Source organism: Rattus rattus, chromosome 5 (genome assembly GCF_011064425.1).
Source record: "Rattus rattus isolate New Zealand chromosome 5, Rrattus_CSIRO_v1, whole genome shotgun sequence".
Classification (NCBI taxonomy): domain Eukaryota; kingdom Metazoa; phylum Chordata; class Mammalia; order Rodentia; family Muridae; genus Rattus; species Rattus rattus.
The window spans coordinates 14,540,582-14,556,184 of record NC_046158.1 but is presented as its reverse complement, the minus strand read 5'-3'; the positions used below and the strand labels follow the sequence as shown (position 1 = coordinate 14,556,184).

Genomic DNA, 15,603 nt, shown 5'->3' with positions numbered 1-15,603 from the left:
CTATCTATCTATCTATCTATCTATCTATCTATCTATCTATCATCTATCTATCTATCATCTATCTATCTATCTATCTATCATCTATCTATCTATCTATCTATCTATCTATCTATCTATCTATCTGTAGGGAGCAGTACATATAGATAAAAGATGGCGCTGACATCTGGTGGTCATTTGTGGTTAACACCAAAAAGTGCGTGTCCTTGACATTCCTCCGGCATCTACAAGGTCAGGGTGATATTCATGCTAATAAGGTATTTCATGCTCCACCAATCCCTAGAGGACAAGTTTACAGCCACAGCCCGTCTTGTATATAAGGCTAGTGCCTTTGTTCCTCGGGGTCTCCTGTACCAACAATGAGGTGTTCCTGCAATAAAGGCTGTTGAGAAGAATCCAACAGTGTTGCGTCTTCCTTGCTGGACGAGGTGGGAGTTACATCTATCTATCTATCTGTCTATCTATCTATCTATCTATCTATCTATCTATCTATCTATCTATTTATTTATTTATATCTTAATTGCAGCCACTCCTTTCCTCCCAGCACTCCCTTACATAGCCATTTTCCCAACTCCCCTCCCCTTCTCCTCTGACAACCCACTCTGGTACATCAAGTCACAGCTGTACTAGGAATATCCTCTTCCACTGAGGACAGTCAAGGCATCCTAGTTAGGGGAACAGGATCCACAGGCAGGCAACAGAGTCAGGGACAGCCCTGGTTCATTTATTTGTGGACCCACATGAAGACAAAGCTGCACATCTGCTACATATGTGAATGTAAGCTAAGTCCAGCCTATGTACGCTATTTAGTTGATTACTCAGTCTCTGGGAGCCCCAAAGGGTCCATATTAGTTGCCTCTGTTGCTCTTCTTGTGGAGTCCCTATCCTCATGGGTCCCTTAATACTTCCCCCAACTCTTTCACAAAACTCCAGGAACTCTGTCTTATGTTTGGCTGTGGATATTTGCATCTGTCTTTGTTAGTTGCTTGGGTGGAGGCTTTAAAAGGATAAGTATGCTAGGTTCCTGTCTGCAAGTATAACAGAGTATCATTAATACTGTCAGAGATTGGTTCTTTCCCATGGGATGGGTCGCAAATTGTGCCAGATATTGAAGTGCTCAATCTTTATTTCTGTACTACTTGTAGGCAGGGCCAATTTTGGTTTGAAGATTTAATGGTTGGGTTGTGGACCCCATCCTTCCATTGGAAATCTTGCCTGGCTACAGGAAGTGGCCATTTCAGTTCCATATCCTCTATTTTTAGGAGTCTTAAGAAGTGGGTTCACCCTAATATTGAGAGTTTCCATTGTCCTAGGTTTCAAGCTCATCTCAGAGATGTCCCCAATATGATTCCAGTTCTCTCTCTGTCAGTCCCTCTAACACTTGGTCCTCCTGTTACCCTCGAAATTTCCTCCTTCACCAAATTTTCTCTCTCTCTCCACCTATAATGTCTATTTCATTTCCCCTTCTCAGTTTGACTCAAGCATTCTCAATTAGTCCCTCCTCATTACTTAGCTCCTTTGGGTGTGTGGATTATAACATGGTTATCCTGTGCTTTATGGCTACTATCTTCTTTTAATTAGTACATATCATGTTTATTTTTCTGGGTCTGGGTTACCTCATTCAGGATTTTCATGATGTCTTTGTTTTTAATACCTGGGTAAAATTCTATTATGTAAGTATTTTCTTTATTCTTCAGCTGAAGGACATCTATATTATTTCCACTTTCTAGCTTTCACAGGCTGATATGAACACAGTTGAGCAAGTGTCCTTGTGGTATTGTTCAACATCATTTGAGTATATGTCCAGTAGTATAGCTGGGTCTTGAGGTAGACCTATTCTCAATTTTCTGAGAAAGTGTGGTTTTCCCTTTTCCTTGGGAGTTGTTGGCCAATGGGAGCAGAGTCAAAGAACTAAGTTCTGACAGTCTGTGAGTACAGTTGAATGGTAAATTACAGGAATCAGCTTCAACAAGGAAGTTCAACTTTTTCTTCCAGGGTGAGGGGAACAAATAGGCAGAGGGCAGCAACTAGGTGGTGAGAGGTTCTGTTATGCTTCATTTGCATTAGGCATCACATTTCTATCATCTGCATGGGGGCACAATACCCCCATTGTAATACGGGAAGCATGGGGAATGTTCTTTTAGGGAATTACATTGAAGGTCATGCTTAAGGTAAGTCCTGCAACAATGCCTAGGGACATCTACCAAATAAGGTTAGGCAGAGAGTAGGGAGCCCCAATGGAGGAAAGGATTCCTCCATCTATGTAGAACTCAGAAAGCTGTCCAGACATGGTGAACTGCAACCTTTTGCAGTAGGACCCTCCAACAACAACAACAACAACAAAAAATCAAATTGTTTTCCAAAGTGATTATACAAGTTTGCATTCCTACCATCAAAGGAGGAATGTTCCCCTTGCTCCACTGTTTTGCCCACATGAACTCTTTGATCTGACTCCTTCTGGAAGATGGAATCTCAGGAATCTAATTTTGATTTGCATTTTTCTGATGACTAAGGAAATCGGACATTTCTTTAAGTGCTTCCCAGACATTAGAGAGTCCTCTGTGAAGAATTGTGTTTAGTTTTTTACCCCACTAATTAACTGGGTTATTTGGTATATTGATGTTTAATGCCTTGAATTCTTTCTATATTTTAGGTATCAGTTCTCTGATTCATGTAGGGTTGGTAAAGATCAGATAAACAATTTAAATAGAACCATAATCCCCAATGAAATAGAAGCAGTCATTAAAAGTCTCCCAATCCAAAAAAAGCTCAGAACCAGATGGTTTTAGTGAGGAATTCTACCATATTTTTATAAAAGCGCTAATACCAACATTTCTCAAACTATTTCACAATATTGCCAAATTTATTCTATGAAGCCACAGTCACTCTGATACCTAAACCATACAAAAACTCAACAATGAAAGACAATTTCAATGTCTGCATTTTAAAAAAATACACAAGTTTTGGTGCTGCTTCTATAATCTTAGATTTTACCATTCGCTGGCATGGGTTGACTCCACTCTGGAAGAAAACAAAATTCTTCCTCTTTTAGAACCTATCATTTCCCCAACAGTTCCAAATGAGACTTGACATCTATCCACATCCCCAAGGCTGGAATTTTGTATAGCTTAAGTTTACATAAGTCCTGTGCATGACATCTCAATTGCTGTCAATTTATATGTAATTGACCTATTGTTTCCACAAAGTACTAGAGACTATGGATGACAGCAAACAAGTTAACCTTTACATATATGCAGAACAAGTGGAATTCAGAAGACAGTATTGATGGTCCTGGAGTCAGATTTGAGGAGGATTTGAGATATCACATGGGTATTGGGAACTAAATCTGGGTCCTCTTTAAGAGCACCAAGTGCTCCTAACCACTGAGAGTCATCTCCCCAGTCCCAAATTAGCATTTTGATGTTTAAGGTTTTTTAAGGGTCCTAAAGTAAACAGAGAGGAGTTCAAAAGTCTATAGCTGGGGAAAGCATCTAAAATTTAGTACCAATTATGGAAATATTCTGGTTCACAGGTCCATCTAGCTTCTGACTTCAAACATTTTGTTATTTTTATTACTCTTCTCTTCGTGAATTTTGTCTCTTAAAAATTTCTTACAAAACATAATTGGATGAGGTAAACTAAATAGGTGCTTTACTCAAAAGCATGAGAAACTTTCAAGAAAAGTAGTAGAAGGTTTTAAATTTCATTTGTGAAGGAGCTTGTAATCAAAGGGACCTTGTTGCCAAAATTCAGGTGTGTCTTCCTAGGAAGCATATTTTACTATAGATCAATGGTTCTCAACCTTCCCGATGCTGTGGCCCTTTAAGATAGTTCCTCATGTTGTGGTGACCCCAGCCATAAAATTATTTTGTTACTACTACACAACTGTAATTTTGCTGGTTGTGAATTGAAATATAAGTATTTGACATGCAATACACAGTTTGAGAACTGCTACTATAGATCGTTATTATCAACCAATATAGTGGTAAAAGCGCTTAATGATATGTATAAAGAAAACAGTAAAACATCTCAATTTCAATGTCACCCCGTGCTGCACTAATTTTGTCAGTTCTAATAGGGACAGGGGATTTGGGTATCATAACTATTCACTAGCAAGGCTCTGGGGAACTCTGTTTTATGACTTCCTATATCTATTGGCACTGAAAGCAGAGTTTGTTCAACTCTTTTCTAGGGCTTATTAGTCTGATAAAACAGCAGCTCTGTGTCTGTCAGGTCAGGCTTCAAACTGAAAACATAAAATACGTTAAAATTTCTCGAAACTTTGTTCAAGTGGAATCAGAAGTTCTGTCTTACATCATTAAGAGTTTTCAGCAAAGAAACTCATTTTTCTGGATTTTCCTCTTAAAGCAGATAAATGAAACTATGTCTCTTGCAGCTTTGCATTCAACTATGACCTTGAATTGTCTTTGTGACCCTTTCTTCACTTTGTGAACTCCTTTTCATCTAGAACTCTGACATTCTTTCCTTCAAGTTTCTAGTTCTTCTACATAGCATCTCATATACATTGAACGATTTGACTTTTGCTTTGGTCTATTTGCTATTTGAATTTGATATTCTTTCCTCAGAACCCTGATTACTGTCAATACTGTTAAAAACCTTGTCAGGAGGATTATGAGTCTCTCTTTCTGTATAAATACTTTTGTGTGGCTTTCTTCTCAGTGTACAGGGTAGCACCGAGCATGGGAACTTGACTTAAACTGTTACAGCATACCAGGTCCATGTCCTGAAGTACTTTTACCATAAGGCTCACCTGTCTCACACTTGTTGACTGATGCAATAGATGAAGAGGCAGTGGTGGTAAGTGAAGGGACTGCTTGTTGGATGACAGGAGGTAAACCAATTCATGGAAACACCTCACTAACGTCTCAAAGACATGAGACATTTCTGAGATGAAGATTCCAAAAAGGATGACAAAGCTTTTCAGGGAAAAGTAAAACTAAGAAATAGAGCAAGAGGTGCAAATCCAAAGTATTAATCTAAATATCAAAAAGGCAGAATGCAAAAACATGTGGACTCATAGTGGTAAAAGTAGCTTGTAGGTAAGAGCCCCTACTGCCAAGCTTGCTTATCCGGGTTGGATCCTTAGAATCCACATGGTAGAAGGAGAGAGCAGGCTGTTGTAAGTTGTCCTCTGATCTTTATACTGGTGCAGGTAGAAGTAGGCATGTATGCACATGCACACATGCATAATACAACCCCTAATAAATAAATAAATGAATAAATAAATAAATAAATAAATATTTTAAATGTCCCTTTTAAAAATAAATTATTTTATCTATTTATATTCCAAATGGTGTCCCCCTTCATGGAGTCTCCCACTCTTCTATATAGTGATAAAATGATGGATTCATTTTATGTTTTCTCTAAAATAACACACAAGCCCTTTGAAATAAAGAAAGGAAACAAATATTTATATGGAAATAGGGGTTCTGTAAGTCAAGGATTCATGGAATTATCAGAGAGCCTGCATTCTTTGTCTTGAAGAAATTTAAAATGCATTGGCTCTTAGGAGAATCTTTTCCACTGAGAATGTGGTTATTTGAATGTGTTCAGTCACTGGAGTCTAATCTTTCTGAGGAGTCATGCTTCTGTTGTGATTAATTATAATCGATTAATTAAACCAGAGACAAAATTGGTGGTAACTCCTAATCTCTTGTAAAAGTTGTGAAATTTGGAGATGTGATAGTCAATTCAGTTTGTGTAAATTTTATAGGTTCACAGACCTGTAATCATTCTCAGATTCTCCTCTTGGGAATGTTTGAAATTTTGACTTAGAAATCTAAACACTACTTCAGAGAATCCTTTGGTTTCCAGATAGATTTCTCTTTAGAAGTCAACTCTGATTAAAAAGCGTTTTAGGAACATGGTGATGTTGTTGAAGAAAAGCTCTAAGGCCTTGTTATTTTTATCTGAAAAAAGGATCAAAGATTGAGAGAATGAATCATTCAACTGCCATTTATTATAAAATGGGTCATCATGAAGGACTTTCTTTTGCACATTTTCAGATAATCTCAAGAAAGAATATATAATTTTGTTCACATTAGCATATCCTAGCATGATAGAAGAACTGATAGGGCTTGATTTGACTAAGGCTGGGTAGTCATAGAGATGACCATGCCTCTGGAAGATGACCCTCATTGGATGAATGCTCCTTGTATCACAGACTGCACTGGGGAAGAGAGAGGGACAGTAGAAAGTAAGGAATTCTTCAGGAGAAAATGAAAGGAATTAAAACCAAATAGTAGGAAACATTTGCACTAGGAGTAGTGAATTGAAATACAGATGTGGATGTTGATGTATCAGAAGCCAGTGCCTGTATCTTGAGACTCAACTCTACATTCTGACTGTCTTTTCTGACCTACAGATGCTCTATACTCATGGAAAACCAGTCCATTGTCTCTGAATTTTTCCTACAAGGAATATCAGGATTTCCAGAGCAACAGCAGCTACTCTATGGACTTTTTCTATGTATGTATCTTGTCACCTTGACTGGGAATGTACTCATCATTCTGGTCATTGGCTCTGACCCACACCTTCACACTCCTATGTACTTCTTTTTGGCCAACCTGTCCTTTGCTGACATGGGTTTAATATCATCTACAGTGACCAAGATGTTGTTTAATGTTCAGACTCAGCGTCATACCATCTCCTATACTGGTTGTCTCACACAGATGTATTTCTTCCTGATGTTTGGTGATCTGGACAGCTTCTTCCTGGCTGTGATGGCCTATGATCGCTATGTAGCTATCTGTCACCCCCTCCACTATTCCACAATCATGAGGGCCCGAGTCTGTGTCTTGATGCTTGCCCTGTGCTGGGTTCTCACTAACATAGTTGCCCTAACTCATACTCTCCTCATGGCTCGACTGTCCTTCTGTGTTGTTGGGGAAATAGCTCACTTTTTTTGTGACATTACTCCTGTTCTGAAGCTCTCATGCTCTGACACTTATGTCAATGAACTCATGGTTTTTGCCTTAGGAGGTACAGTGCTCATGCTCCCTTTTATATGTATTGTTATCTCCTATATCCACATTGTATTTGCCATCCTGAGGGTTCGAACCCCTGGTGGGGGTACAAAGGCATTTTCTACCTGTAGCTCCCACCTTTGTGTTGTCTGTGTTTTCTATGGAACACTCTTCAGTGCCTACCTGTCCCCTCCCTCTGTCGTCTCTACAGAAAAAGATATTGCAGCTGCTGCAATGTATACTGTGGTAACTCCCATGTTGAACCCCTTCATCTACAGCCTAAGAAATAAGGACATGAAAGGGGCCCTAAAGAGACTCCTTTTTCATAGGAGAATTTTATCTTCTTAAATACAAGAGTAATGTTCAGTGAAGAAACACAGTCTATATCAAACAACTTTCTTCTCATTTAAGGTTTCATACATATTAATTACAAGATTGATGTCAAGTTACTTATCCTCTTTGAACTTTAGTCTTCCCTTGTATAAAGACTATAGAAAATAATATTTACTAATTTAATGTCTTGTTTACTTTTTCTTTTCTCTATTCTGTCTTTTTTATTTAAGATAGGCCTTGATATACAACCCAGGCTAACTTTATATTCGTTGTAGCCTAAGTTGGCCTTTAACTCACAATTCTCAGTCTCTGAGCGTTAGATTCTCAGACTGAACATAAACACTCAGTCCAGTGGTTCTATTTAATAAGATGAGTTGGAAGATTGAATATGATAAGCTGGAAAATGCATCAGATGCAATAACCAATGTAGTAGATGCTAAACCAAGGGGATCGGACTATGTGTTCACTTTGGTTTCCCCAATGATTCTGTCAGCTCAGGATATAGAGAACCACCAAGGTTCATGATTGTTTCTCCATGGTCAACTGTCTAACAGTCTTCCCCACAGGCAAGCTAGTTTTTACTGTATTAAAATTCTAAATATATCTTTCTTTTTCCCCACCCCCAATATATTTCTTTCTTGATACATAAACTTTATCCCTGGCCCTAAAGTTTAAAATTCTACCTCCTTAAAGTCACCCATTTCTAATGTGTTGTTGATAAGCCAATGATTTACACAGCAGTACAGATTACTGCTTAAGTTTTCGCACCTTGATTATGCAAAGAGATTTTTCTCTGGGATCAAATATGAGTTATAAGCAGTTTGCTTGCTCATCATCCCCATTTAAGGTATCTACTTTTATTTGCCTAGAACCCATAGTGTTAAAGCTGCCAGTCTTCAAGTTACTCCCCAAATTCCTTAAGGTTATTCAACATAATTAAAATCATCCCAGCCACCTAGGTTTCCATTCTTAATATCTGTTCACAAAGCCAAAAATGAGAGCTTTCCTCAGATGTTCCATAGAATGCTGCTTCCCTTCATTACTATGACCTGTGTGGTATGTCTCCGAATTATACTCTTTCCATCTTCATATCATGATATTCACCCACTTATTGTCTGTTACCCAATGTATAATGACCAATCTTTTCAATTTCCAAATATATACATTGATTATCCAAGTGCCTATATTACTTAATATGGCATTTTGCCTCCTGCATAAAAAATTACTTATGAACCTACTAGATTAATATGTGATGCCCTCTTGATATATATATATATATGTGTGTGTGTGTGTGTGTGTGTGTGTGTGTGTGTGAGTGTGTGTGTGTGTGTGCGTGTTTTAGAAACACAACCCCTTTTTAATTTTCTTGGACTTATCATGTTTTTTAGACTGTCATTTGTCCCACGCATATCACTCCTGCACACCCTTTCAAGGAGTTGAAAATTTCCTTCATCATTATATTTTTCCCTAATCTAAACAGCATTTCCTAAGTCCCCTCTTGTGATACTTCTTGTAATTATGCTATTGAACTAAATCTTAACTATAAAAGACATGTAATAGTCTGTTTTTTTATGTAATTGTTGTGAAGATCAACAGAGATAGAACAGATACAAGAAGCTATGAACACATGTTCTGTAACACAGAATCATGCAAAAAAGTGTGATCATTTTATTTTTATAGTAAGGTGTTGCCCAAGTTTTGTCTTTTTCTTGTTCTATATGGTTAGACATAGACTCAATGCTTGCTATAAAATAGGTAGTGTGCTAAATGGCTGCTGCTAGCTATGAGATGAGTGAAGTAACACTATCTTTTGACTTAATTATAGATACATTAATGTATATAATCTTATGTCATTCATATATATTTACATATGAATATATATATATATGAATCATATTTGCACATGGAATTGGCTGGGAATGAGTTTTCTGTTAACATAATGCTAATCAGGGAAATTACAGAGAGGTTTTCTTTGTTACTGTTCTCAAATCAAGAAACCTTGAGTGCTGAATTGTAGCAACTGAACTCACAACAATGAGTTGTTAGAAAAGGTGTTAGAGAAGGCACAAAATATTTTCTTCTCGCAGCTCACCTTTATTATAACTATTTTTGTAAATGAGAAAAGTATTGAATTGGAGGCAAAGGAATGATATGATACTTACTTTAAAGTGCATATTGTCCCAGTTCTATGCACTTTGTACACCAATGTTGGGATCTTGTAAAAATTCTTATGAACAAACATATTTCCAGGAAATAAAAGGAGTGATTGAAATTATTCTAACATTTACTGACCTACCAAGATTCAAATATGATAATCTCACACATCTGTGCTCTAGCAACACAAAACCTTTTAAATTTCTTTGATCTTAGCATGCTATTGTAATATCCCTGGTTTATTCTATCCCTATGTCTAGACTTTCATTTGCCTTGCTGCATATCAATCCTGCCCACCCTTCAAAATTCCAACACTGAATTTTCTAAATATAGAGGCAAAATAAATTGACATTAACACTGAATTCACTTTTTATATTAATGGGATACAAGGAAAACAGAAAATAAGTGTGCCAGAATGTACTTTGAGAAATTAAATATTTACTGATTACATGACCCATAATGAGATGACAATCATAGGTGGAATATTTGGAGATATGTGAATATATAGGTTTATTATAAGGATATGAAATATTTAATTATGTTGAGATTGTTGCCCTGTTGAAGAGTTTCTTCAAAGCTTCCTTCATGTCTCTGTTCCTTATGCTATAAATGAAGGGGTTCAGCAATGGGGTGACCACTGTGTACATCACAGAAGCAATTACACCCTTGTCACTAGAAGTGCTGGATGAGGGTATGAGGTAAAGTCCAATAATTGCACCATAATACAGAGATACCACAGAGAGGTGGGAGCCACATGTGGACAAAGCTTTATAGATCCCTTTGTTAGATGAAACTTTCAGAATGGTGGCCCCAATGTGGCCATAGGAGATCAAGATGCATATTAATGGCAGAGTAATGACTATTGTGCCTGCTGTAAAAATGACCAGTTCATTGAGGGAGATATCTGAGCATGAGAGCTTCAGTAAGGCAGCGAGGTCACAAAAGAAATGAGGAATGGTGTTGTCAGCACAGAAGGACAGGCGGGCCAGGAGGAGGGTGTGAGATAGGGCACTAACACAGGATAGGATCCAGGACATTGCTACCAGTAAGATACAGAGTTCCTCTCTCATGATGGCAGTGTAGTGCAGGGGATGACAGATGGCCACATACCGATCATATGCCATTGAAGTGAGAAGAAAGTTGTCCAGGTCAGTGAATAATATGAAAAAATACATCTGTGCTATACACTCTGTATAGGGAATGGATGAATCCTGAGTATGCATGTTCCTCAGCATCTTGGGTACAGTGACAGATGAAAAGGAGATGTCAGTAAAGGCCAAGTGGCTGAGAAAGAAGTACATGGGGGTATGGAGGTGAGAGTCCAGCCTGATGAGGAGAATGATGAGCAGGTTCCCCAGCACTGTGGTCAGGTACATGGCCAGGAAGAGGGCAAAGTACATGCCTTGTTCTTCTGGCTTGATGGGGAGCCCCAGGAGGATGAACTCAGACACAGTACTCTGGTTATCTTTTCTCATGTTATTCTTCTATTTGCTGTGAACACACGATATCAAAGAATGTAGAAACAAGCAGATGTTGATTTACAGCAAGGCAATAAATGCATCGTTCGTATTTTTATGAATATTATATGCTGGTAATACTCAGCCATTTAAACTGAAATGTGAGAATTTGCCAAAATATTAGAGTTTAATAATTAGCATCATTGGCATTCAACAGCATCTGGGGACAAAGCAAGTGGACCACATGATGACTTGCAGCTGCAAAATCAGGAAGTACCTACACTGTTTTAGGAGAGGTTTTTGGACCTTCAAATTACAGTGTGAACATTTGAAATGTTTTGAAATCTCTTCTAGTTCCCATCTACTCCCAGAGCTGGGGCTTTCCCACAGCCCTTGGACACGAAACCTGCCCACAGAGAACTGTTCTGCCAGGAACACTCTGCCTCCTAAACCCTCAGCACTCAGGTGAGACCCCACTTTCTCCCTATTGACTGTCCAAAGAGAGACCCACTGGGAACACACTGGGCATGGGAGCCACAGGGCTGCCTAGGATAGGACCCTTTACTATCCATCTGTGCCCAGAGCAGGGGCTGTCCCACATCTCTCTGACAAAAAAACCTGTGATAGAACTTGTCAGCCAGCAGCTCTTTAACTTCAAAGATCACAGGCTCACAGGCTCACAGGCGAGACAAACTCAAGTTAGAGACAACAAGACCAACAAAAATCAGAGATAACCAGATGGCAAAAAGCAAGCACAGGGACCTAAGCAATAGGAAACAAAACTACTTGGAATCATCAGAACTCAGTTCTCCCTCCAAATCAAATACTCGATATCCCAACACATCAGAAAAACAATGTTTGGATTTAAAATCGGATCTCATGATGATGATATAGGATTTTAAGAAGGACATAAGTTACTCCCTGTTACTACCCATAAGACAACACAGGTAAAAAAGTAGAAGTCTTTAAGAGGAAACACAAAAATCCCTTAAAGAATTACAGAAAACACAATAAAACAGGTGAAGGGATTGAACAAAACTATCCCAGAGCTAAAAATGGAAATAGAAACAATAAAGAAACCACAGAGGGAGATAGAACTCTGGAGATAGAAAACATAGGAAAGACAACAGGAGTTATAGATTCAAGCATCAACAACAGAATACAAGAGATTGAAGAGAGAATCTCAGGGGCAGAAGATTCCATAGAAAACATTGACACAATAGACGAAGAAAATGCAAAGAGCAAAAAGCTCCTATCCCAAAACATCCAGGAAATCCAGGACACAATGAGAAGACCAAACCTAAGGATAATAGGCATAGAAGAGAATGAAACTTCCCAACTTAAAGGGCCAGTAAAAATCTTCAACAAAATTATAGAAAAAAAATTTCACTAACCTAAACAAGGAGATGCCTACGAGCATACAAGCAGCCTACAGAACTCCAAACAGTTTGAACCAGAAAAGAAATTCATCCCATCACCTAATAGTCAAAACATCAAATGCACAAAACAAAGAAAGGATATTAAAAGCAGTAAGAGAAAAAGGTCAAGTAACATATAAAGGCAGACTTATCAGAATTGCAGCAGACTTTCCAACAAAAAATATAAAAGCTAGAATATCCTGGACAATTGTCATACAGACCCTAAGAGAACACAAATGCCAGTCCAGGATACTATATCTAGCAAAACTCTCAATTAACATAGATGGAGAAACTAAGATATTACATGACAAAGCAAAATTTATACAACATCTTTCCACTAATCCACCCCTACAAAGGATAATAGATGAAAAATTCCAACACAATGAGGGAAACTATACCCTAGGAAAGGCAAGAAAGTAATGTTCTAACAAACGCAAAAAAGGGAGAGACACACAAACATAATACCACCTCTACCAACAAAAATAACAGAAAATAATAATTACTATCCCTTAATATCTCCTAACATCAATAGACTCAAGTCCCCAATAAAAAGATATAGACTAACAGACTGGATACATAAAGAGGACCCAGCATCTTGCTGTATATAGGAAATGCACCTCAGTCGCAAAGACTGATACTACCTAAGAGTAAAAGGCTGAGAAAAAAATTTCAAGCAAATAGTCCCAAGAAACAAGCTGGACTAGCCATTCTAATATGAAATAAAATTGAATTTAAACCAAAAGTTATAAAACAAAGATAAGGAAGGACACTGTATATTCATCAAAGGAAGATCTACCAAGATGAACTCTCAATTCTGAACCTCTATGCTCCAAATGCAAGGGCACCCACATTGAGAAAAGAAATTTTACTAAATTTCAAAGCATATATTACACCACACACAATAATGGTAGGAGTCTTCAACCCACAACTCTCATCAATGAATAGATCACAGAAACAGAAACTAGACAAAGACACAATGAAATGAATGAAGTTATGAACCAAATGGATTTAACAGATATCTATATAACATTTATCCTAAAACAAAAGAATATACCTTCTTCTTCACACTTCATGGTACCTTCTCCAAAATTGACCACATACTTAGTCACAAAACAGGCCTCACTTGATACAAGGAGATTGAAATAATTCTATGCATTCTATCAGATCACCATGGACTAAGGCTTGTCTTCACCACAAAGCCCACATACACATGGGAGCAGATCAATGCACTCTTCGATGACAACTTGGTCAAGGAAGAAATAAAGAAAAAAATTAAAAACTGTTTAGAACTTAGTGAAAATGAAGGTAAAATATACCCAAATGTATGGAACACAATAAAAGCAGTGCTAAGAGGACAGCTCATTGCTCTGAGTTCCTCTCAAAAGAAACTGGAGAGAGCATATACTAGCAGCTTGAAAGCAGACCTGAAAACTCTAGAACAAAAACTACCAAATAAGCCAAGAAGAGTAGACGGCAGGAAATAATCAAACTCATGGCTGAAATCAACCAATTAGAAATGAAGAACACTATACAAAGAATCAACAAAAGCAGGAGCTGGTTCTTTCAACAAGATAAATAAACCCTTAGCCAGACTAACCAGAGGTTAGAGAAACAGTATCCAAATCAACAAAATCATAAATGAAAAGGGAGATATAACAACAGAAACTGAGGAAATTCAAAAAATGATCAGATCCTATCGCAAATGTAGCAGAATTGGAAAATCTGAATGAAATGGACAAATTTCTATACACACACCAGGTACCAAAGTAAAATCAGGATCAGATAAACCATATAAACAGTCATGTAACCCCCAAAGAAATTGAAGCAGTCATTAAAATCTCCCAACCAAAAAAAGCCCTGGACCAGATGGGTTTAGTGCAGAATTCTATCACATCTTCAAAGAAGACCTTAATACCAATTCTCTTCAAAGTATTCCACAAAATAGAAACAGAAGGAACACTACCTAATTCCTTCTATGAATCCACAATTATGTTTATACCTAAACCACAAAAAGACCTTACAAAGAAAGAGAACTTCAGACCAATTTTCCTCATGAATATCTATACAAAAATACTCAATAAAATTCTCACAAACCGAATCCAAGAACACATCAAGACGATTCTTCACCATGACCAGGCTTCATCCCAGAGATGCAAGGATGATTCATTGTATGGAAATCAATCAATATAACTCACTATAACAAACTCAAGGAAAAAATTACATGATCATTTCATTAGATACTGAGAAAGCATTGGACAAAACTCAACACCCTTTTATGGTAAAAGTCTTGGAAAGATCAGCAATTCAAGTCCCTTATCTTAACGTAGTAAAAGCAATATACAGCAAACTAGTAGCCAATGTCAAACTAAATGAAGGGAAACTTGAAGCACTAAAATTGGGACTAGAGAAGGCTGCCCACTCTCTCTCTCTCTCTACCTATTAAATACAGCATGTGAAGTCATAGCCGTAGCAATTAGACAACAAAAAGAGGTGAAGGGGATATGAATTGTAAAGGAAGAAGTCAAAATATCACTATTTGCAGATGATACGATAGTATACTGAAGTAATGTCAAAAATTCTACCAGAGAGTACCTATAGCTCTTAAATAACTTCAGTGAAGTGGCTGGATATAAAATTAACTCAAACAAATCAGTAGACTTCCTCTACTCAAAGGATAAAGAGAGTGAGAAAGAATTTAGGGAAATGACACCCTTCACAAAAGCTACAAATTAAACAAAATCCCTTGGTGTGACTCTAACCAACCAAGTGAATAATCTGTATCACAAGTAACTCAAGTCTTTGAAGAGAGAACTTGAAGAGGTTCTCATAAGTTGGAAAGATCTCCCATACTCATAGATTGACAGGATTAATATAGTAAAAATGGCCATCTTGCTGAAAGCAATCTACAAATTCAATGTAATCCCCATCAAAATTCCAACTCAATTCTTCATAGAATTAGAAAGAGCAATTTGTAGATTCATTTGGAAAATAAAAAGATCCAATACAGCAAAAACTATTCTCAACAATAAAAGAGCTTCTAGGTGCATTACAATGCCTGACTTCAAGTTGAATTACAGAGCACTCACGATAAAACCTACATGTTTGTGGCACAGAGTCAGGCAGGTAGATCAGTGGAAATGAACCCACACACCAATGGTCACTTGATCTTTGAAAAAGGAGCTAAAACTATCCAATGGAAAAAAGACAGCATTTTCAACAAATTGTGCTGGATGAACTGGAGATCAGCATGTAGAAGTA

At 37.5% G+C, this 15,603-nt stretch overlaps 2 protein-coding genes across 2 annotated transcripts; one reads left to right on the top strand and one right to left on the bottom strand.

The window, feature by feature from the left end:
* Window positions 1–6,395: 6,395 nt before the first annotated feature.
* On the top strand, window positions 6,396–7,331 carry LOC116900133 (olfactory receptor 1N1). Its single transcript, XM_032901906.1, has one exon. It carries the CDS (start codon window positions 6,396–6,398, stop codon window positions 7,329–7,331), a length of 936 nt encoding a protein of 311 aa, XP_032757797.1.
* Window positions 7,332–10,006: 2,675 nt separating this feature from the next.
* On the bottom strand, window positions 10,007–10,945 carry LOC116900132 (olfactory receptor 1J4-like). The gene has a single exon (XM_032901905.1). The coding sequence runs from the start codon at window positions 10,943–10,945 to the stop codon at window positions 10,007–10,009; it is 939 nt and encodes a 312-aa protein (XP_032757796.1).
* Window positions 10,946–15,603: the final 4,658 nt, after the last annotated feature.

Coding starts and splice junctions, on each gene's coding strand:
- LOC116900132 (XM_032901905.1), bottom strand. CDS start 10,945: ATGAGAAAAGATAACCAGAGTACTGTGTCTGAGTTCATCCTCCTGGGG.
- LOC116900133 (XM_032901906.1), top strand. CDS start 6,396: ATGGAAAACCAGTCCATTGTCTCTGAATTTTTCCTACAAGGAATATCA.